At 39.8% G+C, this 27,069-nt stretch overlaps 1 protein-coding gene across 1 annotated transcript in view; it reads right to left on the bottom strand.

The window, feature by feature from the left end:
• Positions 1-1,073: 1,073 nt before the first annotated feature.
• LOC123284686 (serine/threonine-protein phosphatase 2A regulatory subunit B'' subunit beta-like) overlaps positions 1,074-27,069 on the bottom strand; it is a 55,644-nt gene continuing 29,648 nt past the window's right edge. Inside the window, exons 3-4 of the mRNA XM_070494044.1 lie at positions 5,599-5,638; positions 1,074-1,702 (exon numbers count right to left, since the gene is read on the bottom strand). Of these exons, the coding sequence (XP_070350145.1) occupies positions 1,596-1,702; positions 5,599-5,638 (147 nt within the window). The 3' untranslated portion in view covers positions 1,074-1,595. The remainder of the gene's footprint in view (positions 1,703-5,598; positions 5,639-27,069) is intronic.

Here is a 27,069-nt window from a genome sequence, read left to right as displayed (position 1 = left end):
TCGCCCTCGACCTGATACAGTCATTAATGCTGCATTAGACAACCCGGTTCTGGGCAGTGAGCAGAAGCCTTTCAACGAAGACGTCTGGCTGCTACATACAATGTTTAGCATGGTTTCCCAATCGCAGGTTTCTGAATTTAATTTAACCTCACCGTTAGCCTCCCTTAATATCTGGCAGGCAAAGATAGAATCCTGCTGCAGGCTTACCAGATTTCTGGACTATTAGTACTATTCTCTTTTACTGTCATCGTTGTGAAACAAAATGAACAACCTCAAAACTATATTTGCAAGTTAAGCTGCAGTAACCATTTACTGCCAAAACTAAACGTGACCAAAAACCTCTAAACATGACAAAACACATGCACACCACTCTACACCACACACACGGGCCAGGAGCCATAAGGCAATAGTTTGATAAATTATACTACTATCAAAATCATACAACTCCCAAACACAAAGGATACACACAATAGACAGAAAGGATGTGGGTAAGAGGAATCCTCACTTACTACTAGGGAAAAGTATGAACTCTATGAGACAACCAGGCTGAATAAAACTTTACAATAGCCAGTAAGGAGGGTGCAGGACTCACAAACCAACAGCCTCCCTTGCAGACAGACACACTAGGGAAATCCTTGGACACGTGCACAAGGAGATATGTCAATGCAGCATTGTTTTTACTAAAGGAAAAAGGAATAATCTAAATGTTTATTAATTTTAAAATAGAAAAATATATTCACAAAAGGGACTACGATTCGGTAGTTAAAAGGAATAACCTCAATCTATATGCATCCACATGGATAAATTTTGAAGTCATAGTGAATAACCATGCTGAATTGCAGAATGATATGCACAGTCTGGTGCAATTTATAGAAACTTTATAATTTTAAAAAATTATATATATACATTTTTTAAAGAAACAGATCTGTGAAAAAGTATAAAACCATGGGAGTGTACTGTTTAAGGTGTTGTCAAAATCACAGGTGACTCCCTTGTTTAGGCCAAGCCCAATTTGGGTTCTTTTAAAAATAAGCAATGAGGTAGAAGTTTCAGAATATCAAAAGACCAGAGAGTATTCAGAAGTTTTTTTTACTGTTAATTCTTTCTGCAAAAACGTTCAGACATGAGCACATTGGTTCCATCACCCTCCTTAGGAAATGTCTTCATTTGTCATGTGCCCGAGCAGATAGGAACGCCCCAGCCCCCCTGCCTGCAACCTTTCATAGAGGCAGACGTTAGGGCTTTGACCCCAGCTAAAATCTGCTCCAAAGCGGGCAGAAAGGTATTATGGCCTTTTTCAAATGAACCTCTCCTAGGGTCAAAATAAATTATTGTATAATATATAATATATCCAATCACAACTCAATGACCTCCTTTGAGGCAAGTTTGACAGGCAGATTCTCCTCTGTTCTTTATTAGCAACATCAGTCAGAAGGTGGCACAGTTCATGAACAGCTTCTCACGGGAGCTTTGCGAGCCTCACTGTTGCAACGATGTGAACCTGGTCTCTCTTGGAAAGATGCTTGCAGATCCCGGGAAGGCTTACTTGAGAACAACTGTCCACAGACAATTCATTATTGCTGTCTTTTTTTCTTCTAAAAGACACAGGAAAATATTGAAACCTTTGGTGCCTGAGAGGGGGTTTTCAGGTGTACAAAGGGTCTCCACAAACGATGCACGTCACCTTCGAGGGGGTGGTCACCTGTGGGGAGACGTGGAGAAGAACGGCATCAGTGAGAGTGGAAGAGAAGCTTCAGCTGTACCTGTAACATTTTATTCTTTAAAAAAAAAAGGTGAAGCAAATATTGCAAAATTACGGTAACATTTTAAAACTGGATGGTGGACATATAGGTGCTATTATATAATTCTCTCCTGCTTTCTGTACACTTGAAATGTTATACTTAAAAAAATGATAAAGAAACAAAGCAATGCTGAAGGGTGAACAACAAACTTGGAAAAATATATTCAGAACATGTATGGGTGCTGGTCCTGTGGCCGAGAGGTGAAGTTCACGTGCTCATCTTTGGCAGCCTGGGGTTTGCTGGTTCGGATTCTGGGTGTGGACCTACACACTGCCCATCAGGCCATGCTGCGGTAGCATCCCACATAGAAGAACTAGAATGACTTGGAACTAGGATATACAATTATGTACTGGGGATTTGGGGAGAAAAAAAAATACAGGAAGATTGGCAATAGGTGTTAGCTTAGGGCCACTCTTGCTCACCAAAAACAAAAAGAAAAGCATATTTTAAAAAAAAGAACATGTATGAAAAAAGGGTCTATTTTCCTGATATGTAAAGACAAATCAATAAGGACAAGATAAATGACCCAAGAGAAAAATCTGTGAAGGATATGAATGGGGAATTTATAGGAAAATAGATAATGAATTTATAAAATATATAGCCTAAATATATATGAATCTCTCTCCATGTGTGTCTATGTGTGTGTGTATACACTCATCAAACAAATGCAAATTGAGAAAACAATACTGCTTTTCACTATCATATTGGCAAAATTTCTTATATTTGGCAAAACACAGTGTTAGTAATGGTGGAGAAGAAACATTCTCACGTGTTTTTGAGAAGACTGTATTGGTATAATCATTCTGGAAGGCAACATTTTTTACATTCCCTTTGAAAGACCAATTCCATTTCTAGGGTTTTTTTCCTTTGGATATAATTGCATGAATGCACACAGATATATGAATAAAGGTATTGTTTATCATAGTAAAAAATTGAAGAGAAAATAAATTTTCACCAGTGGAAGACAGATCAAATTGATGATGATACATCCAATTTGCAGAATAGTCTGTATCAACAAATGAAGATCTCCACAATACAACATAAGTTTAGAATGAGCAAGTGGTGGAACCATGTATACAATACAATTCAATTTGCATGAAAGGCATGCGTTATATATACATGCGCACCCAAATGTCTGAACGCAGCATCACAGTGATTACCTCCGGGGCATGAAACTGGAGGTTGGGAACAGGCAGGAAACCTTTTCTTTCCTCTTAGACTTTTATTGCATCAGTTAGGACTCTATGCTGCAAATGACGGAAAACGGAAACTCAACCTGCTCTAAGAAGTGGGTAAATTTGTTGGCTTGATGTAACTGAAAAATCTATGGGGAGTTTCAGTTCATCTTCAATCACGGCTCTGCAATGTCACCAGGATGCTTTTCCTGGGTCATGACTTCATCTTTTGCATATGTGAATGGTGCCCTCTAGGAATGTGTACCTGATGGCCCTGATCATCTGGATAGCTCCCCTATCCATTACCAAAGGCAAGGGGGAATGCTTCTCTTTTCCAGAAGCCTCTACTTACTGGCTCTCAAGGGTTCATCAGTTCTAACTGGATTGTATACCAATCTTTGAATCAAACATCATCAATAGTGGCAATGGGCTTGTGGATCAATTCCAGGCAAACAAATTAACATAAAATGGAGTCTGGATGGTTTCCCAAAAGAAAGAGGGATGCTGGGCAGCAAAGAGCAGATATCCACTATTGCTAGATAATGTTTTCCCAAGGGCATATAATTATCTGTCTATCTATCTATCTATTTTACCGTCCACTAGGGCCTAGACTCTGAGCTCCACAGGAAGGGACTATGTTTGTGTCACTCATTATCTGTCCTTTGGGTCTAAGACGGGTTCCTGGAACATGATAGGTGGTCAGATAATATTTGTAGAATAAAAGCAAAATGAAACAACCTACATTGCAACCTGACTCCTAATCACTGTCTAGAGATTAAGAAACCTTAGTCACAGAATGAGCATCCTCAAGGCTATTTTTCACAATATTTTCATCCCAAGTGATCAGAAGAGAGGCTGATGTAGTGAGAGAGACACAATTTTTAGGAGAAATACTGATGGCTCTTTTAAACATTTGCTGATACTGCTTTTTGTTGATAGAAATTATTTGATACATTGTGTGAATTCATTACTCCTGAAGTATTGCAATAATGGTTGAACTCAGCTAATTCACTTACTCTATTGTTCAAATAGCTTAGGGTCAGGCTAATTTAAGACTTTTCTTCTTCTTTCTCTTCCCTTTCCTTGGCCCTCCTTTGGGTACTCCCCTCACTGGGCCACCAAGAACTGCTTCTGCCTGTGCAGCTTGCCACATATTTACGGTTGCCAGATAAAATACAGGATGCTCAGTAATGTGTGAATTTCAGATAAACAGCGAATTATTTTTCAGTATGTGTATGTCCCAGATATTGCATGGCACCAGATATTACATGGGGCATGCTTATCTAAAAGATTATTCATTGTTTATCAGAGTTCACATGTAACTGAGCATCCAGTGTTTTTATTTGCTGTAATTTCTTATTTTTATTTGCTAAATCTGGCAACTCTGCACATAATGCCGGCTACCTGCAACTACTTTCAGTTTCCCAAAGGGTAAACCCCTGGACTTTCTGGACCATAAAATAGCTGATTTTTGGATTTTTACTTGTTAGTATGGCTCTTTTATACTTAAAGAGCAATGCTAAAGTAAACCCGTGTGTAACCACCCCCCAGGTGAAGAAACATAGCAGAACGATGCCAGTACCTTAGCGCCGTCTGTGGTTCTTTCCTATATCAGCATCCTCCTCCCTCCCTGGAGGGGTAACCACTGGCTTTTTTCATCATTCTCTGGCATCTCTTTAGGTTTGCCACCTGTGTAAGCATGCATAACGAAATAGCTCCTTTTGACTACCTTTGATAGTTTCTTTGTGACTTGTTTCTTTCACCCAACCTTGCGCTTGTGAGGTTTATCCATGTTTATGAGTGCCGCTGTGCTTCCTTACTTCTCATTGCTGCACAGTGTTCCAAAATGTGATCATACCCATGATTATCCATCCATTGTACTGTTGTGCGGTTGATGGTACAGTTTTAACTTAAGTTGAAAATTTTAGAATGTTTTAAATTTATTGCAGGAAACTAAAATAACTACCATAAAATAGTTTCATACCGTTTAGGGAAATTTCTAACACTTAGTACTCCTCTGAAAATTTTTGTTGCTATATTCAATAATCGGGCAAAGTTTAGAGGCTTATATAAAATGGTTCTCATTTATATTCACAAATTGTTTTTTATTGTGGTATAATAGACATATAGTAAAATGCACAAATCTTAAATATATAGCTTGATGAATTTTTACGTATGTATATACCTGTGTAACCATCACCCAGATCAAGATCTAGAACGTTTCCTGCATCCTTTTACTATGACTGTCTTGCAGCTCTTTTATTTCCTGTTGCTACCTACAAGATAGCTGTCTGTCTAAATTTTTGGACACGCCCAATACAAGTCTGTATGATGATGGGTTTTGGGCTTTCAGGTGCACCACATGGTGAGTCTGCACACTGCTAAGTGGTTCCTTTAGAGAAGGGCTCAAGCCATTCGATTTCCAAAAGGAAAAGTGATAATACAGATTCTGATGGGGCTAACAAAGTAGATGAACTAATGTTTCTATTAAATAAAAAAATATTTATCTTCCAAAAGGAGGATCTAAGATCAGGCAGATAATAACATCACGTCTTTATAGTTAAATTGAACATATAACTCTCTGCTTGTGTATTTATCATAGAAAGAAAAAATTGACTTACTGCAAATATTATCACCCACTAGCTGTAAAATGCCTTGAACCTGGTAATGTGTAGAAAGTATAAGAATAAAGTTACATGCAAGCAATTTATTCAAAACTTTGAACTTATTGATATATTTTTTATTACTATACTGTATTCTGTATACTGCTCTGTATTCTGACCACAAATTGCTGTGATTCCCCTCAGAATTATGCCACTCTCTAATGGCTACATAACAGCAATGTCTCTTAAAATATACCCAGTGGCACAGTGGTTAAGTTTGCACCCTCCACTTCAGCGGCCCAGGGTTCACCTGTTGGGATCCCAGGTGCAGACAAGGCACCACTTGGCAAGCCATGCTGTGGCAGGCATCCCACATATAAAGTAGAGGAAGATGGGCATGAATGTTAGCTTAGGGCCAGTCTTCCTCAGCAAAAAGAGGGGGATTGGCTCAGGGCTAATCTGCCTAAAAAAAAAAAATATATATATATATATATATATACTCTGAAATTTATTTATATTTTAATTGCAGTAACATTGGATTATAACATTATATAGCTTTTGGATGTACATCATAATATATTTTGAATTCTGTGTAGATTACATCCTGTTCACCACCCCAAAATTAATTATAGTCCATCCCCTCACATGTCAGCCTAATCACCCCTTTTGCCCTCCCCTCCTTTCCCTATGGCAACCACCAATCCAATCTCCATTGCTATGTGTTTGTTTGTCATTGCTTTTATCTTCTACTTATGAGTGAGGTCATACGGTATTTGACTTTCTCCCTCTGACTAATTTCACTCAGCAGAATACCCTCAAGGACCATCCATGTTGTCAGAAATGGCCATGTTTCATCATTTCTTATGGCTGAGTAGTATTCCATTGTGTATAAATACCACATCTTGTTTATCCATTCATCCCTTGATGGGCACCTAGGTTGCTCCCAAGTCTTGGCTATTGTGTATAATGCTGCAATGAACATAGGGGTGCATGCGTCTTTATGCTTTTGTATTTTCAAGTTCTTTGGATAAATACCCTGCAGCAGAATAGCTGGATCATATGGTAGATCTATTCTTAATTTTCTGAGGATACTCCATACTGCTTTCCATAGTGGCTGCACCAGTTTGCACTCCCACCAGCAGTGTACAAGGGTTCCCTTCTCTCCACATCCTCTCCAACATTTGTTGTTTCCTGTCTTGTTAATTATAGCCATTCTGACCAGAGGGAGGTGATACCTCATTGTAATTTTGATTTGCATGTCCCTGATAACTAATGATGTTGAGAACATTTTCATATGCCTGTTTGCCATCTGTGTATCTTCTTTAGAGAAATCTCTGTTCAGATCTTTTGCCCATTTTTTAATTGGATTGTTGGTTTTCTTGTTGAGCTGTATGAGTTCTTTGTATATTCTGGACACTAACCCCTTATCTGATATATGGTTTGCAAATATCTTCTCAATAAAGGAATACAGTCAAGTCGTAGGAAACAAAATCAATGTACAAAAATTAGTTGCGTTTGTACATACTAACAATGAAGCAGAAGAAAGAGAAATTAAGAATGCAATCCCACTTACAATTGCAACCAAAAGAATAAAATACCTAGGAATAAACTTAACCAAAGAGGTGAAAGATCTGTACACCGAAAACTATAAAACATTGATGAAAGAACTCAAAGAAGACACATAGAAATGGAAAGATATTCCATGCTCTTGGATTTGAAGAATCAACATCATTAAAATGTCCATACTCCTTAAAGCAATCTGTAGATTCAATGCAATCCCTATCAAAGTTCCAACAAAATTTTTCACAGAAATAGAACAAAGAATCCTAAAATTTATATGGAACAACAAAAGACCCTGAATAGCCAAAGAACACCTGAGAAAAAAGAACAAAGCTGGAGGTATCACACTTCCTGATTTCAAAATATACTACAAAGCTAAAGTAACCAAAACAGCATGGTACTGGCACAAAAACAGACACACACAGCAAGGGAACAGAATCAAGAGCCCAGAAATAAGCCCACACATTTATGGACAGCTAATATTCGACAAGGGAGCCAAGAGCATACCATGGAGAAAAGAGAGTCTCTTCAATAAATGGTGCTGGGAAAACTGGACAGCCAGATGCAAAAGAATGAAAGTAGATCATTCCCTTACACCATGCACAAAACTCAACTCAAAATGGATTAAAGGCTTGAATGTAAGACCTGAAACCATGAAACTCCTGGAAGAAAACATAGGCAGTACGATCTGTGACGTCGGTCTTAGCAGCATATTTTCAAGTCACACGTCTGTCCGGGCAAGGGAAACTAAAGAAAAAATGAACAAGTGGGACTACGTCAAACTAAAAAGCTTCTGCACAGCAAAGGAAACCATGTGAAATTTCTGAATGCTCACTAGAGATACGTTGTTCAGATAGATCTCTCCAGTATTTTACATTTTCAGCATGGGAAGAAAAGAGAACTCAAGCACTGAGAGTTTTAGTGAGTATTGAGGAAAAGTATTCACGTGTTAAATGAAATGATTTTGTGTGCACATGCAATACATGTTGAAGAGGAAGAGAGGGAAGAAGAAAATGGATGGGCACTGAACAATGTTTTATTTCTATAAATGTGGAGCTTACAATTGAGAATCTCTTGCAGGAAAGATTCCAGGTCAAGATGTACGCTGTGACACATGATTAATCCCCACTCTCTCATCTCCCACTGAAATTCCAACACAGACACTTTTCAAAATCACAGAACTATATCTGTAGAAAACGATTACAGTCTCGTCAGTGTGCCAGAAATTTTGAGGACTACCTGGAAAATAGAAAGCAAATGGGTTGAAATTTCCTGTAAAAATCAAAAGAGAAGAAATTGCATCTCAGGACACCAAAGCCAAGCCAGGTTCTTTCTAGGAAGCCTCAGATAAGCTCTAGGCTCAGCAGCAGAGGATTCGAAGGGAGGAGCTGGCTGTGGAGCAACCATCAGTGGAGTTCCCTCAAGATGCTTCCTCGTGAGAGTATTTGGGCCTGAGAGAAAAACCAAAGCCAGACTTGTAGTAATGTCAGAATTTAGACCAAAAAAAGCATTAAAACAAGATACTTTATAATATTAAAGGGGGAATTTGCAATGAAGGTATAAAATCTCTGCACCAAATAACATAGCATCAATATCGATAAAGCAACAACTGTAGGAGATGCAAGGAGAAATAGAAACCCACTAGAGATGGAGCCTTCAGTTCACCTCTCTCAATCTATTTTAGAGCAAGTAGACAAAAGTAAGAAAATAGAAGAAAGTGCAGTAATGTCTTCAAAGGTCTAGGGAAAGACTTTTTGAATTTAGCGTTATTGTTAATTAAGCATCAGGATAAAATGAAGACATCTGGAAATTAAAAAGTTACCATTCAGTCTCCCCACGAGAAAACAATTACTTGAAGTTCTTCAGGCCAAAAATGGGAAACCAAGACATCAGATTGCACATAATGGTGGCAACTAAGTACAACCAGAAAAAATAAAAGAAAAATTTAAGCAGCAAACTTTTAATGTCATAGCCTTCAGTTTCCTTCTAAATTAGTTCACTCGCAATGTTTGGTTTGCGGTGAATAATACTTATGTAATCTTAATATTGTACATGCCGTCTATTGGTTTTCACTTTTGGGTGTCAAACAATGTCAAAAGCACAGAAGATTTAATAATTATATTACAGAACAGCAAGTAAATCTCATAAAGCTTGGCAATTTAAAGATTACGTGGCAGGGTATCTCAGCCAACAAATTCAAGTATATAAGAAATGTCACTTTATTTTCTACATTTCAGTTTAATTTCCGCCTCTGGGAAATATTCCCTTTCTCCCTCTACCTCTCTCATAAGACCTGCTTGATGGGAAATGTAACCACAGACATCCCTGGGCTTTCTCTGCCCTCCCGGGGTCCCACCAAGGTATGCAGTTGCCAAATCATCAGAGAGAAGGGCGCCCCCCAGGCTTCAGTGATCTGCACACCCGGGGAACCGGGAGCCTCCATGAATGACTCTTTGCAGCGCAGCAGATCTCTGCTCCTTTGGGGCTCCACGCGCGGCATGGGAGTCTCAGCTGAGGTTGGAACCCTGTGCTAGGGTCCTGCTTTCCCCAAATAGCTGGCACCACTACCTTTTCTGAGGTTTGCCCCTCCTAGGGCTCCACCATGGAGCAGTGTTTGTTTCCCACGTAGCTTCTCAGCACCGCTCTGGCCCTCGCGGACCTCCGACGGGGGAGCCTCTCCTGCCCCTGCTCCTCCAGGGCCCCTGTGTCCTCCTGATCGTCGTGTGCTCCTCGCTGAGCTCAGGTGTGTGGACAAGTAAAACAGGCAAACATTTGACTGGCTAACTCTGCCCTCCTCCCTGCCCTGTGCCTCTCCTGAGGCAATAAAATTCACACCATGTTATTGCTTGAATGGAAAAATGGAAAAGGGGAAACAGGAATTAAGATCACACAGTATTTTTCAGACAATACTAATGTAACTAAGAACAATAGGGAGGTAACTAGAGAGAAGAGGAGTAGAAGGGTAGTGTTCTTGCCTTTCACTGTGGATACTGAATCCATAGTAAATTTGATAAATCAAGAATTAAACATTTATATATGCTATTTAGAGTAAATAAGGCAATGACTAGAAAATAAAAATATAAACAATATAATCCAGAGGTGGAAGGGTAGTTAAATCATGATAAATTCTTAGTCCCTCAGAGTGGAATATCAATAGATTCTGTATAAACTTGATAAAACTTGAAGAAATATGATATAAAACTAAACTAAAAACTATTAACAGAGGTGATTTCTGGGAAATGAGTTAGGGGCTAGGGAGAAGAGGAGAAAACTGGGAAGAGGAGGGAGACTTTGTTTTTTTCATTTTAAGCTTTTTTATTTTAATTTTTTTAACGATGCAATCCTTTTCTAACAAAAATTAGGTTAGTTAAAAATAAATGACTATTCAGACATCAAAAAAAAAAAAAAATCGCCTGGCTCCTACCTTACATAGTCACTCTTTTCTGCCAACACTTTCCAACAAATTGCCTTAGTCAGGTGATCTTTGATCTCAAACTGGCCATATTCATTCCCCTGTGTCTGTCTTTGCTAATGGTTTTCACTTATCTGCCAAATCTTAGGTGACTTTCAATACCAGTTTCAATTCATCTTCCATAAAACCAGGCCTAATTATTCATATTTCTTTAATTTCTATTAATACATTTATATAAGTTCATATTACCTGATTATATGTTCTCTAGTTTCATGTACCAAACTATATTTATGTATTTATACTGTGTACAAACTGCCCAATACAGTGTTCTATAACTGAGATCTCGTGTTGCAAGATTTTAATAATTTTGATCTTTTCTAAATTTTCAAATAAAACAAAAAAAATAAAAAATAAAAAAAAATAAAAAATAAATGACTATTTTAACACACTGCCTCATCAACATTTATAAGACATATTTAATAAAGAATTCACACATTAAAATGTGCCTATGGGCACTAGGCCTTTACTTTAAAAATTCACTATTAAATTCCTGCTAAAAAATCCACACCGAAAAACAAACCTCCTTAGCTTTATACAGATAAACAAATAATTTAGCCAAAAAGAAATACTTGAGAAACGATTAGAAGGAAACACTAACAAAAATTAGCAAGAGTGACAAGGCAATGGTAATGAGCACACCGTCTTTCAAAAGAAGAAATCATTCAAAATATTTATCAGAGTCGCAAAAAAATCATGTCCTCTGGTACAGTAAAACCACTTTAAAGATATATTCCAGCACCCTGCTAAATTCCATCACAGTTCCTGTATGTAATCTCTATCAGTGCACACTACACTATATATTTATTCCTGAGATTTAAACTTCATGTAAAAATACACATCATCCTGAATAAGAGAGAGTGCAAGATGGCACAGGCAAGCACACAGACTCAGCGCCCTCTTCACAGTCTACTTTCCTTCAGAAGGTGGGCAAGTTCCTTTACCTCCAGCTCTTGTTTTTCTCCTCTGCCAATACGGAACTTCCAAATCGAGGTCTTATGAGGCCTTCCACATATGCCAAGAAGGAACCCAGCTACCAGGCAAAGAAGTCCAAGAGAGACGAAATGGAGAATCTGCTGGGGAAGGAAAGACTAACCAAAGGGAGAGAATGGCCCCACTTGATAGTCAGCAACAGGGTCCACAAAGATGAGCGAAACGGCTGTGGATTCTCTCACTCTAGTGGGAGAATGAGAAGAGAGAATTAGAAAGGGGATCAATACCCATCCCAGCCAGTGCCTGGCCCTTTGAGCCAACCCAGCTGAGAACACAGACATGAAACACAGATGACTTGTTCCACTGAGATCTGCCCAAATTCCTGACCCATTGAATCAAGAGCAAATAAAATGGTGGTTGTTTTATGCTGCAAATTTTGGGGTAATCTGCTACACAGGAATGAGTAACGCATATAGTCCCCTTTGTGTATTCTTATTCGTGATACTGTTTGTGTTTTCTTTTTTTGATGAATTTTGCTAGAGTTTTATCTATTTTAATTTTTTCAAAGAATGAAGTTTTAACTGTCGATTTTCTTATTGTATCTTTACTTTCTGTTTCACTGGTTTGTGTACTTTCTTTCACTATCTTTCTATTTTCTTTGAGTTATTATTTTTCTAATTTCTTAAGAGGGACACATATTAATTTTAAGATTTTCTTCTTTTCTAATATAAGCATTTAAAATTTCTTTCAAAATTCCTTTCAAAGCACCTATTTTGCTATATCCCACAAGTCTTGATTTGCTTTTTCATTATCTTTTGGTTTTAGACATTTACATTTTCCATCATAAGTTTCATCTTAAACCCAGAAGTTACTAAACAGGGATTTTAAATTTATTTTTTGCTTTTAATTTCCAACTTTCTTGAGTCTATGCAGTTTGTTGGAGTTTTCTTCATGGCCTAGTGTGTGATCATTTGTAACTCCTCCATATGTGCTCAAGGAAAATATGTGTTCTCTGATTATTGAGTGTCCATTCGCTCAAGTTGGTTAATTCTTTTGTTGAATCTTCTTTATATCATTGCTGAATCGTGTCTGTTTGGTCAATCAGTGCTGAGAGAGGTGTGTTGAATCACTCACGGTAACAGCGGATTCATCAATTTTTCTCTGTAGTTCTGTAGATTTTTGCTTCATCAATCGTGAGCCTATTTTATTAGATCCATACATGTTTAAAATTGCTCTAGCTTGGTGAATAGAATGTTTTATCATTGCACCATGACCCTCTCTGTTCCCATCAATGTGCCAGCTTTCTTTTGGAAAACTGCTTCGCAATTTCTCAAAAAGTTAAGCATACCCAGAATGACCCAGAAATACCACATCTATATTTCCCCAAGAGAAATAAAACAGGCCCACAAAAAAGACTTGTACAAGAATGTTTATAGCAACTGTTGACCTTAAATAGACAGCCAGTTATTTCTCCAGCAAAACTGGGTTTATGGGGGACCAAGAAAGAATTGCAATTCAATGTTTGAAACCATCGCGAGCCAGGTGCAAGTCGCTAGCAGCATGGAGGAGAAACTCTTTTCTGGGCGGAAGAGGAAGTTGGGACGGCCATTGTAAACATGGAGTCCAGAGGTGTAGCAGCGTTTCACTAGCTGAGTTGTGATAGTCTCTCATTGGCTGAGCTTCTTGGTCAAGAAGAAGTCTGTCTTCTTCCTGTTGGGCTCTGCTAGGAGGTAGGGTGTGAGAGCTCCGCCTTTGGGCCCCAAGACTCCAATTTAATGAAGTTTCTATTTATTAATTTCCACACTTTATTCATAATAGCTAAAAACGGAAACAATCCAGATGTCCAGCAATGGGTGAATGGGTAGACAAAGTATTCGATGGAATACTTTTCAGCAATAAAATCCAACTCCTCATCACGCAACAGTAGGGATGGATCTGGAAAGCATGGTTAGAGAAAGAAGGCCCACCTGGGAGAGGACCTACCCCCTTTATGTGTGTGGTGATGGAAATCAGAGCAGAGGTTGGCTGCCTAACAGTGGGCGCCTGGAAAGGGGATGAGGGAACTCTCAGTGATGGAAATGCTCTGTATCCCGATTGGGTGGTGCTTACACAGCTGTTTACGTTTAGCAAAACTCATCAAATCACACGCTAAAAGATCAATCCTTGGTATTTAAATTTTACCTCAATAAAAACCGGATGGGAAAATAAAAGCCTGGCGATGTTGGAAAGTAACGATAAGCGATATAAGGAGAAATCTGCGGTAGTAAACCCTTTTTAAAAAATATTAAGTGAAGAAGACGTTCCAATAAGCTGTGCTGGACTTGTGTGACTAAATAAGGACGTTAAAAAGCCCGGCAAACAGAGTCCCTTCTGCTCCGAGGAGCGCTTTCATTCTCCTCCGATGCTGGGGCCCTGGAGCTCCGGGCGGATTAGGGACCGCACCGCCTCACCTAAGCCCCGGCCCCGCCCCTCAGCCATAATCGCGTCGGACCCGCCCATCCTTTGAACCGTCCGTTCACCTTTCAATCAATTCGAATAGCACAGGGAGAGAACCAATCGCAAGCCTCGTGGGAGAGAAGGGGCGGGCCCCTTTCCCGCAGGGGTTGCTCAAAGGCCCTCCAATCAGAGGCTGGGTGTGGGAAGTTCGGATTCTGGGCGGCTCAGGTGTAGGCGGCACTGCTCTGAGGCGGCGGTGGCAGCGTCTCTCCAGACAGGAAGCGTTCCTTTCCTTTTGGTTTGACTGAGGTTTCACGCGACAGGCTGCCTGAGGAAGGCGGGTGCTGGGAGCTGGAGGAAGGGCGCTGGCTCGCCTCCTCCTAGAAGGTCTGGAAGGGTCTGAGGTGGGCAGCGGCGAGCTGCACGCCGCTTGGGGGAGGCTCCTCTAGGACCACTTACCTGTCCTTCCCGCAGCCGATGGCTCCGTCCTCCTGAAGAGTAAATATTTGTTGCCATAATCTATGCAGCAGTCAGCGTTTCACCACTGGGCCGTGATTGGCCTCTGGGGCAGGACGATGCTTAGCATCCTTGGCCCCGACCTTCAATTCCAGTAGCTGCTCCCAGAGCCAGCAACAACTAAACCCGCCCTGGTTGGGAACCTCTAGGCAAGCAAGACAAGGCATTCTAGGCTTTCAAGCTGGAAGAAACTCCACTCAGCCAAGAGGGCCACTTAGATGTAGTGTATGTGAAGAGCCAGGCTGAGGGCTTGAGATCCCAGCTCCAGCGCCTGTTGGCTGTGCTAGCGCGGGCAGTTCTCTCCCTCACCTGTGTAACAGCGATGATACTAACCACCTGTTCGGGTTTAGGTGACAATTAAACACGCCTTTACTATTAACTCGAGCTTTTGGACACACCCCGTCTCTCTTTGTGGTGCATAGTGCTACGCAGTATTTTAAAATAACTAATGGTTTATTCTTTAACATTTAGCACATTAATACTTGCAGGAGGTGGCAAGTCAAATAGTAGAGGAGCACGCTTACTGAAAAGTAGAGTCCTTTGTCACTTCCCCTGGGCTCTTACAGGAGAATGTTATTAGCATCCAAGTCAGAAGAATTCTCACTTTTTATATACTCTGTTGATTGCTTAAAATCATGTAACATTTTAATGGGTTGCATTTCTTGTGCAGATTTTTCTTTTATCTGGAGTTTTCTAGTGGACTGTCTCAGTTATTCTTGTTGTTGAAGAGTATAGTGTGCTTAGAACTTTTTTATCTTCCTATTGGCAGACCTTCCCCTTTTTCTTTCTTTCTTTCTTTTTTGTCTTTTAAGCCAGCAACCCTTGTGGAGAATCAGTCATCTTTCTCCCATTGGGCTTGGTTGTTTTCTATACCAGCTGCACAGGTGACTCCCTTAGACTTTCCACTTTCCTTTATTTTCCTCATTTGAATGAAGGATTTCCTGGAACACATGGCATCCTGTTTCTTGTCCTTCTCCCTTGTTTGGCTTGAACACGTTCTCAAGAATCTTTCTAAGAAAAGAGTATGGGGCCAGGTAAACAATATGATTTCTCACATGGCCGAAAATAATTTCATTATGCCCTCAAATGGCAAACTGTATGGCTATCCTTCTGTATCACCATGGTAGTTCTTCTAAAAACCCATCTTTTGCTCAATCTTGTATATCCAACTGCCTGCTTATCATCCCTAACAGGCATCTCGTGTGTTTGGTTTGTTTTGTTTTTTGGCTTGAGAAAAAATGCCAGGCTGCCTGCCTTCATCACCAGGGAAAGGTTAGGAAACGATTCTATATACTGTCCTTCACTTACTTTCCCTATTCTCTCCTTTCCTTCACACTTGTCACTGTGTGGTGAGCCTAGAGCCTCTTGTTTATGTTATGGCCCATAGCTTCCTGGGCTTCACTTCATCTGTAAAGCAAGGCCCTATGTAGAAGCCCAAAATAGATCGTACTATCTTTTGATAACTTTCTTCCCACTCTGCAGTATCACATATTTATTCCATTTTGTACTGAAAATTTATTATTTCAGAATGCTCTGAGGTGGGGCAGGAGGTGAACTGAAATCTTAATTTTTTAAATAATATGAAAATCTATATAAGTTGTCTACCTTTCTTTTCCCTGGCAGGATGGCTGCATCACATTTTGCCAGTTAACTGAGAAAGGATTTAAGTATTGAGATGATTAGAGCTAAAATTGCTGAGGAGAGATTTCTCTCTCAGAAAGCAGACAGATATGATAAATATGAACGAAAAAGACACTCTGGTTTGACGGATGTCAACCTTCCAACCTTGGAAGGTAGAAATCTTGAATCAGAGGAGACATCTCAAGAGCCTATTCCAGAAGAGATGAGTGTGAGGCAAAGTAAGTAAAGAGCTATTGTAATTTTAACTGCTTTGAAGGGGGGAAAAAGTTGGTTTAATACCTGAGGTTAAAAAATCCTTGACCAGGGGCCAGCTGGGTGGTCTGGTGGCTAGGTTCACCTACTCTGCTTCTGCGGCCCGGGGTTTGTGGGTTCGGATCCTGGGCATGGATACATACTGCTCATCAAGCCTGTGGCAGCATCCAGCAAACAAAATAGAGGAAGATTTGGCAACAGATGTTACCTCAGGGACAATCTTCCACATCAAAAAAAAAAAAAAAAAAAAAAACTTACCAGAAGAATGGAGTTTTGAAATACCATTCTAAATAACTTGATATTTTCTACAACTAAATACTTCCTATTTAAGGTAAAGGCTGTGAAAGTTCCATTCACTTGTGGAGTGTTGTAACGCTTTAGGAATCCTGTAGGACAATATGGATAATAAAGTTCTGACTTCTGGAGTTTGCATAAGATTAAGTGTTGACAAGATGAATTGATAAGGGACATTAAAATAGAAGTTTTGTAGCTAAATCAGGTCTCAAGTTGTTTAAATGTTCACTGCTTCAATTTTGTCATTTTCCAGGACCAGTGAAATATGCAGCCCAAGGGCCTTCTTTACAGGGAGACGAGCTTTACACTGAGTGACATGAGAAGCCATTGTTGGATTCGTGTGTTTATAATCTGCTTTATGTTTTAAAGCATCACTTATGGATGGTAGGGTGACCAGCATGGCCTCCAGGAGACCAGCTAGGAGACAACTGCAATAATTTAGCTCATGGCTGACCACAGTGGGAACGGCAACCCTGGGTGGTTTCATTCTGGATATATTTTGAAGTTTGAACCAACAGGATTTCCTAACGGAGTGGATGTAGGTTGATAAAGAAAAGTCAGGTTGGTTCTAAGGGTTTTGGCCTAAGCAACTAAAAAAATGGAGTGGCCATTTACTAAGTTGTAAAATACTGAGAAAAGAACCTGCCATCTATAGATGGCAAGTCAGGGTACTGTCTAGTATGGTCTGATGACGTGAAATATAAAGCTGGGCTGTTTTAGTGAAGAGGAAGAAATAATTGAGAAACAGCAATGAGGGGACCCCCCCCCCCCCCCGCCGGCCCGCTTCAGGCCCAGTGATATGACCTTTGTGGGAGAAGAAATCAGTAAACCACTTGAGAGGACAATATGGGGAGCGTTGTCTTCAGGGGAGAGCCAGGTAACGGTTAGATCAAGAGATGAAGGGAAGAGGAACTTCAGGTAAGTTGAGGATATAGGGGTTTCATCGATGATTAACCACTTCATCATCTGAGCTTTCGCATCTTCTGTTCTCTGCCTGGATTATTTCTTTTAAACAACTTTATTGAGGTAGAATTTGCATACCATAAAATTCACCCCTTTAAGTAAATGCCTTTTTGTTTAGTAAATTTACTGAGTTGTGCAGTCATCTCCCTGGATTATTTTAAACTCTCACCCAGTGGGCAAACGCACTCTCATTCTTCAGAAACCTTCTCGGGTATTCTCTCTTCTGACAAGCCTTTCCTGACCTCCCCAGACAGGTTTATACTGATTCTCGATTGTGCATTCTCGTAGTCTTCATTCCATGCTAAACCAAATTGAAACTGAGCTCATCTCCCCCACGATACTGTGAGTCCTTCAGGGGCAGAAATTCTCTTATTCTTTTTTTTTTTTTAAAGATTTTATTTTTTCTTTTTTCTCCCCAAAGCCCCCCGGTACATAGTCGTGTATTCTTCGTTGTGGGTCCTTCTAGTTGTGGCACGTGGGACGCCACCTCAGCGTGGTCTGACGAGCAGTGCCATGTCCGCGCCCAGGATTCAAACCAACGAAACACTGGGCCGCCTGCAGCGGAGCGCGCGAACTTAACCACTTGGCCACGGGGCCAGCCCCAGAAATTCTCTTATTCTTACTTCATAAAAATGTCTGGTACATAATAGCCACTCACATTTTTCAAACAAGTTTAAATAAACATGAGAATACATAGTAGAAACCTGAGTTGAGAATCATAGGTGGGAGGTAAGGAATCTGACAACTAGCCTTAATCTCAAAGGAAAAATTGTGTTAGTTACCCCAAAACGTCATGGTTTAAAACAACAAGCATTTATTATTTCATACAATTTTTGGGGGTCAGGAATTTGGGTGCTGCTCAGCCGGGTGGTCCTGCAGGTTGCAGTCAAGGTGTCATCCAGGGATGCCTCTGAAGCTTGACTGAGGCTGGAGGAGCTGTTTCCAAGATGACTCACTCACATGACTGGCAAGTGGATGCTGGCTTTTGGCAGGAGGCCTTAGTTCTTCGTCATGTGGCATCTCCATAGGGCTGCTTGAGTCTCCTTAAGGCACCACATGGCCACTGACTTCCCCAGCGCAAGTGATCTGAGAGAGAGCAGGGCCAAGCTGCACTGTCTTTAATGATACAGTCTTGGAAGCCACACTCCATCATTCCCACACTTTTCTTGGTGACACAGCTCAGCCCTATTCTGTGTGGAGGGGACAACCCAAGGGCGTGACTACCAGGAGGTGAGAATTGTTGGAGGTCAGCTTGGAGGTGGGTGATCATAGAAGTTAATTAATTTAAAAGTGAAGTAATGCATGCCTAGTACCTGACAAGCAGTTAATATGTGAACAAGAGAAGGCAAAAGGGAGAGAAATTTTAAAAGAATAGGGGTTGAAATGACTTGTGTGGTTAGCGTGCTAAGGAATCAATACAAAGTTACTGAAAGTATTGCTTAGCAGCTGTTGAAGTTAGACAAGGGTCTTTTAGACATTTGGATAACTTTTTATTTGAACCTTTTATATGCTATTTTGCCCCCTGCTTAGGATCAGCAAAGTCTCTTCTAAGTGATCAACGAAGACAAATGCTCCAGAAATACCTGGAGGAAAAGCGACTGAAAAAATTAAAGAGAGAAACCTCAGCGACGACCATTTATAGTGGGTGTTTATGGACCTGATAAGCCTATTTTTCTTTCATCAATACCAGCACACCAACCAAAAAAGGTAAATTTAATATCATAACTTGATATTCGGGAATAGTTCTTAACCAGATTTTCTTTAAGAGATTATACTTGATCTTAGCCAAGAGGCCAAGAAGCGATTCTTTGCGAGTTTAAATGACTAAAATAACCCTTTCCCTGTAGTCCCTTTATTCACTTAGCTAGTTGGCAGGAGCCGGGAAGGACATCCTAATAGTTCAGAAGATAAAGATCAGGTCTCTCGGTGCAGCCATAGGTAGGTTGACACGGGATAAAACCAGCAAAGCAGTCAGAGCCGGGCTGGACGGTGAAGGCCGGGTGAAGGATTTGGCGTCCACCCTGTCGGATGCAGAGAGTCAAGAGAGGTTTATACATGAGCTTGTACCATGATCAGATTAATAATTCAGGAAGATTACCCTAGCCTGGAAGATTGTAGTCTGGAAGGGGAAGAACTTATAGGTAGGAAGACTGTAGTGAGACTGTCGTGATAGAATAGATGAGACAGGATAAGGGGACTGGGGCAGTGGGCTTAAAGAAGAAATAGGTGTGAGACATCTTAGGAGAGAAATTTGACGGGGACCAAGCAGATGGTGAGGGGTGAAGGAAATTGAAGAATCGGAGATAAGATGATTCTGAAGATAAATTAGTTTGAGCAACCATATAAATTGTGCTGCTGCTAAAAAAGGTGTGGAAGGCAGGAAAAGGAACATGCCTAAGTGGGTGCATATTGATAATGCTTTTTCTGCTTTTTTTTAAGCTCATTTGGGCCATCTGGATAACAGGCAGTTGGGAATAAAAATTTGAAAATCAGGACAGAGATCCATGCTGAGTGGTGGATTTAGGATATGATATTGGGAGTACGGATGGGGGTTTAAGCTGTAGGGCTAAATGAGACCACTCCAGTAAAGATATACACATTGTGAAAGAGTGAGGTCTAGAGAGCACCTTCAAGTGGGCAGAAGTCAGGTACCAGTGATAGGTCAGATTGGCAGGAGAGCTAAAACAGGACAGAAGCTGGAGGAGCGGTGATCTAAAGAAGAGAATGATCCATGAGTGAAGAGGGATGAAGTTTGAACACAGTCAGCTGGATTTGTAAATTAGGTAGTCACTGGTGATTTGCTCTTTTCAAGGTAGTCTCTTGTTGGCTGTGTATTCACTCCTGATTTAAATAAGAAGTGAATAACATAAAAGCTCAAGATATCGCCTGTTTTTGTTTGCTTCAGGAATGTCATTGATTTATTTGAGAGAGCTTTGATTACTCTGCGTGTGACCTTAGGATAACATGGAAGTGACCAAAATTAGTAGAATGTAGCTCAAGGTGGAAAGATACAGAAAAATACGGTGTGTATGTGTTAGAGGAGGACGAGATTATTTCTGTTTGGAGGAACATCAGAGAAGACCTCTTGGAAGGGGCTGAATTTAATCTGGCTTCTCAAGAGTATGTAAGGCACCAGTCATTGGTCTAAACTGTAAACAGCTATTTACAAAGTGTTATATGTGGGGGGGGGGGAGGGGAAGACACACATTGTTGTGTTAAATAACACGATTCACCAGTAGTTTTTTATTGTCTACTTAGACAATAGCCATCGCTGAATATTGTTTACATTGTGCCTCATTTCTTCAGCACTAGATCTTCCCTGAGATTTGGAGAAGCAAGTGGCTCCTAATCTAGAGGAGAAGTCTGATTGTGCTTCTTCAGGAATTTTAGAGTTGATAAATATCTTATCACTTTTAATCAATCCTTCTCTTGCTGGATTTCTTCCTTGCTTTCTGATCAGGTCTCCATTTTCTTATGGACAGAGGACAAGTGCATAATCATTGGATTTGAAGGCAAACTGTCAAAGCTAAGAAAGTAAGCTGTGCAGCATCTTTTCATAAACAGGAGAGAAGAGATCTTAATACTCTAGTCTCTTCATCGACCCCTTCCAAATATTTCCAGTTCATCATATTAACAAGGATTCTAATACCTGGAAAATATAGTATGAAATTTCTCCTTTGTGCTCACTGAGAAATATGAGTACGTTTTGAGGCTTTTAAGCATAATTTAAATCAAACCAGAACCAGAAAAGAGAGTAATTTAAGTTAGCAAGTATCTTTTTGGCAAGTATCTTTTTGCCATAAATGAGTAAGGGTTGGATGACTAAGGGTAAAATTTAACTTTAAAATGGAAACTTTATTTTGTAATGAGACATGGAAGTAAATTATGGCAGTTCCTTTTTTTAACTTTATCTTCTTTTAATTGTTTTAATGCTGTTCCATCTTGTATGGATTGCCAGGTCAAAGGCCAAAGCCCAAATGGAGCTGACTAGGGTGTAGTTGATAGGAGATAATTGTTACTAAAATGATGAATCGTGCTCTTTTTCTCAGAGTAAGTAAATTCATTTTAAATCTATTATCAGCTTCAATCAGAGTGATTATTTTACTAGAGTTAACAGTACCAAACTCCCTGTTATTGGTATGGTGACATAGAGCAGTTTTGGCTAGATGCTAAGGAAGTACTCACTTGAAATATTCATTGCCAAACATCCCTTATGAGATCTATACCAACTCTGTGTGTCACTCTGTTTGTTTACTGGGCTCTATTATGCATCCATGTCACTATAAAATGCAGATAGGGATATAAAGCACAGAGGGTGGGGGATAAACTTACGGGTCTTCAGAACACCATTATGGACAAAGTTAATAGGACGATTACTAAAGTAAAATGAAGTGGGCAAGGAGGTAAATAGTATGTCTCTTTATCAGGTGAGAAGGCTCCGTTTCATGTATTCAATAAATTGAGTCACTGCCATGTTCCTCTAGGCTCTAGGATATAGTAATGAATAAAGCAACATTCCCTGTTTTCATGGAGCTTACATGTGAGATAGGCAATGAAAAGAAAAATATATAGTATGTGATGGTCATAAGTATTATGCGGGAAATAAAAAAAAAAAAAAGGCGGCAGATGGGGAGTATTGAAGCTGGTACAGGGTGAGCTTCCGATGGGGCCTCACTGAGACAGTGGCGCTTTGAATGAAGTCTCCAAGGAAGTTGGAGAGTGCACTGTGGGAAGAGTTTTCTATCCAGGAGAAGATTTTTCCAGACAAAATTCAAAAGTTTTGAAGCGAAAACATGCTGGTATGTTTAAGGACTCTCAGAAGATTATAGTCAGCTATTTTGAATAGCTTAGGCTATTAGCATTTTCAAAATTCTAGGATTCTACAAAAAGTTTGTAAGGAAATCTATATAATGGAAAACTTTTTTCATCTCATCTTATGTGGGGTGGTGGATTTTTTGCTGGGTCATTTACAATAGATTTCAGATGAGGGGTCAAAATACCGATTGAAAATGTGGTAATTTGATTCATCAAGCAATTAAATCACATACCACCTAATCTTTTCAATAGATCATTAATAGGAGTGATGTTCGAGCAACATGATCTGGTCAAAGACAAACTTCTGAAAAGAAAGTGTCCAACGAGAAAACAGGTAGGGGTGTTAGCAATTATTATAAGCTCTGATGTTGCCGCAACAATGCTTTAGTAATTGCCGAAAGCATTTAATTTCATGGTTCCCGCAGCAGGGCAGCCCGCAATGCCCACGTGCGTGAGAACCACTCGGTCGATGACTCAAAGAGCGAAGCAGACCGCGGGGGCAGGCGCCGCCACTGCAGCCTCCGCGGGAGCAGCCTCCGCCGCGCCGGCCACGCGAGCGGCGCGAGGTGAGAACTGTTCCTTCATCAGTGGCTGAAGTAGAATGCTCTGGTCCCTGAGGTTTTTCGTGTTCAGTTTTTAAAGTCATCGTGTACTTCTCTGAGTTGGCGAGGAGGAAACGGGAGATTCCAGGTCCCAAAGACAGGTTCAGTGCCCCACCATCCAGTTAGTACACAGTGGGAGCTCAAGCGGTGGAGTATGTGCATCGGTGGGCAGGGCCACAAAGTGAAGATTAATGGCCCCAGTAAATTACAGCCCATTTGTTTGGTGGAATACAGTGTAGCGTTTAAGAACGATCCTGTGAAAGACACTTCATGACATGGTTCAGGGTATATTAAGTGGGCAAAGAAAACAGGTCAAATTCTGAACAGTATGATCACAATTCTAAAATATGTATGTGAATATGTGAACATAGGAAAAAAACTGGAAAAGCATACCCTGAAGTGTCAGCAGTGATGATTTCTGAATAATGTCATCTTGAGTGATTTTTATTTGTTTATTTTTTGAGGAAGACTAGCCCTGAGCTAACATCTGCCGCTAATCCTCCTGTTTTTTGCTGAGGAAGAGTGGCTCGGAGCTAACATCCGTGCCCATCTTCCTCTCCTTTATATGTGGGACACCCACCACAGCATGGTTTCCACAGGCAGTGGGTGGGTCCGCACCGGGATCTGAGCGCCTGGGCTGCCAAAGCAGAAGCGTGAACTTAACTGCTGCGTAGTGGGGCCAGCCCCTCTGGGGTGATTTTTTTTGCGCTTTGCTTTTCCTGATTTTCTATAATAGATATGCATTTGATAGAGGCAAAAGGTAAAATACTTTAGCACCTTTGGTTTTGTAAACACATATCCTATACTTGGCAGGAAGTTTTATCTGTATTTATCATATTTAAATAGGATATTTTAAATAGGATATTTTAAAATGACTTTTAATCATAAAATCCATTAAGGCATAGATTCGTATCGTTGCCTTTTTTTCTTTCCCAAATTACCTAGTACTTTTTAATTTTTTTCGAGGAAGACTGGCCTTGAGCTAACATCTGTGCCCATCTTCCTCTAGTTTATATGTGGGACATCTGCCACAGCGTAGCTTGATAAGCAGTGCATAGGTCCATGCCCAGGATCTGAACCAGCAAACCCCGGGCCACCGAAGTGGAGTGTATGAACTCAGCTGCTATGCCACTGGACCGGCTCCTTACCTAGCACTTTTAATGCAGAATTTTCTATCTAGTCAAAATGGATGTTATGTCATTTTTATTTTAGATAATATAACAGAAAGAAAAGTACCAGATCAAGGAAGCCCTGCCGAAAAGATCGAAGAAGAACTAGGCAAGGTAGAGTATAAGTATCTGTTTATTTCTAGACATTTGGAAAATCTCATTTTTATTTTCATGAAGCTGAAATTAAGCTTACAGAACTGCTTCAAGAGGTTAACCTCCACGTGTGTGAAAACCTCTTGAAGCACAAGGAAGCATCAAGAGGGTTTACTGTTATGGTTTGTGAGGTGTCTCATCTTTAAAACCTTATAGGTAGAGAATGTGCAGTTTGGTTAACAGAAGAGAGAAAATAAAAACACAGCTGACGGAAACCTTCATGTGAGCATCGGCTAGGAGATGGGTATAGTGGGTGAAATGCGTTGACTCTGGATTCAGCTAGGCCTGAGTTTGCCTATTGTCTCGCTTCCAATTGGCTATATAATCTTGGGGAAGTTAGGAGTTTGTTCTCCCAGCTGTAACATCTACACAGAGTAGTTTCAAGAATGAAATCACCTGACGTTTCTGACAGCATCTAGCATAGTGCCTGGTAGAGTCTTCAAAAAGAGCCACCATTTCGAGGACCCAATCCCTTAATTTATAATCCATGCTATAATTCCTTAGCCTTAAAAAAAAAAAAACAACAAAGTTATGCCAAAGTGTAAGAAACCTGGCTAGGTTCTTACCAAAAATCAGACATAGATCCTCCAAGGAAGGCAGTACAGGCTGATCTTCACAGGCGAGCAGCTGGACCTCACAGCTCCTCCCTCAAGGTTGGTTTTCTCCTTAAGGATTATCGCTAGTGTCTACCTTTGCAGCCATACAGGCCTCAAGCACAGTGTTACCCTTAAACTCTCGTCCGGGAAGAAATACTCTGCTTTCAATTCGTATCTCATTAAAACTCAGAAACGTAGAAACCTCTAAAAATTATGTTGAAATGGATGGATTAAATTGGCAAAGGTGGTCGAAAGGTACAAACTTCCAGTTATAAAATAAGTAAGTAGAGAATGTAATGTACTGTATGGTGACTACAGTTAATAATATTGTATATTTGAAAGTTGCTAAGAGTAGATCTTAAAAGTTCTCATCACAAGAAAACAAAATTTGTAACTGTGCATGGTGATGGATGTAAACTAGACTAACTGGGGTGATCATTGCACAATATACAAATATTGAATCATTATGTTGTATACCTGAAACTAATGTAGTGTTGTATGCCAATTATATTACAGTAAAAAAAATACCAAATAACAAATTGACTTGAAAAAGAAAATACGCTTCACATTTTATATCGTTAATCTTACTGTGTCACACTGAAAAATAGTTTTGCTCATATGATAAAGTTATTTATAATAATCCAAAGTTATTAAAAAAGATTTTGTCCTTGACAATTCTGGTAATCCAATAAACATTGGATTTCTGATTCTCAAACCTTTGTAATTATCAACATAATTTAAGTAAAAAGATACGTATTTGTTAGGTGAGTGAATTTTTCCACCTTAGTTTTCATATATTTTAATTTTTGGCAATACCTAAAACCTATTATATTGTTTTTTTAATATGGATTGGTTCTCCCTCTTTCTGGACCATAGCAATGGTTTATGTAGCTGGTCCTCTGACTCCATGTAAACATTTAATTGTATTTTTTTGTTTCTTAAATTATGTACATGGGACATATCTCTTAACTTTCACATTTTCGGGCCTAAAAAATTGGTGGAATATATCCCAAGAAGAGAGACTCTCACTCTATTCTGTTTATTCACATCCAGGTCATGTCTTTTAAAGTTGATAGCGAAGTAAATACTTTGGAATCACAAACCAGTGTGACAAACGGAAGGGATCCAGATGGAGTCTTATCCAAAGTGGAAAAGTTACCTGAGACAAATCCTGCAGAAGTGAAAGGGAGGCCATCCTTCGCACCAGTAGATTTTCTGTTTCGGCCACCAGATGGTCTGAAGAGCTATGACGTAACACCTAGACTCCAACAAGCACCGCTACTTTGACAGCCAGTTACAGCTGCATCACTTTAAAAACAGAAGTGTAAGAATGAGATGTTATTAATGAATTCCTTGCTGACATGGAGAATGAATGCCTTTCTTAGATTTGGCCTGTGCTTTTTAAGTTATTTAGTTAGTAAACTATGTTCACTATAAATCATGAAAATTTGACCTTTCCAAAAAATTTTTCAGAAGGATACAATAATGTATTTGACAGGTTTGATATTTTCTGTACATTATTTTCACGATTCAATTTGCTTTTTTTTTGCTTTTAAGAAGTGACTTAATTGCAACACTTAGAAATAAATTTTTAGAAAGAAGAAATTGCTATACTGCAGCTCAGACATGGTTTGGATTTGTTTGTGTTTTTTTTACTATTACTTTATAAAAGCTATCTCAAAAGACAAAAAGATTAACTTGTAAAGCGGGGAGAAAAAATCAGTTTGAATCTTTAAAAGAAATAGCAAGGTTGCTTTCCAAAGGCTGGCTGGCGGCAGATTGACTGAGAACTGCTCTGCGGCATCTGAGACTCCTAAGTGTGTATGTCCAGTTGAGAGGTCTTTGCATCTGTGGATCTCATCACAGGGAGCAGAGACGGGCCTTCCCGCTGGAGGTGTTTACGGTTTTTCCCTCCAGATTAGACATGTTTTAAAAAACAGAAACATATTTCTATTTTATCCCATGTTTTTAAAAAAACAACATAATTTTGAAATCCTTCAATGAGATGTATGGGCTTCATGTTTCATGAAGTGTATTTTTGCTCTTGCTTAGTGATGAGGCTCCAGAAGTAACAAAAGAAATGTTGGCAC

The sequence above is a fragment of the Equus asinus genome, chromosome 22, assembly GCF_041296235.1.
Source record: "Equus asinus isolate D_3611 breed Donkey chromosome 22, EquAss-T2T_v2, whole genome shotgun sequence".
In the NCBI taxonomy this organism is placed as follows: domain Eukaryota; kingdom Metazoa; phylum Chordata; class Mammalia; order Perissodactyla; family Equidae; genus Equus; species Equus asinus.
This window is presented reverse-complemented; position numbering and strand designations above follow the sequence as displayed.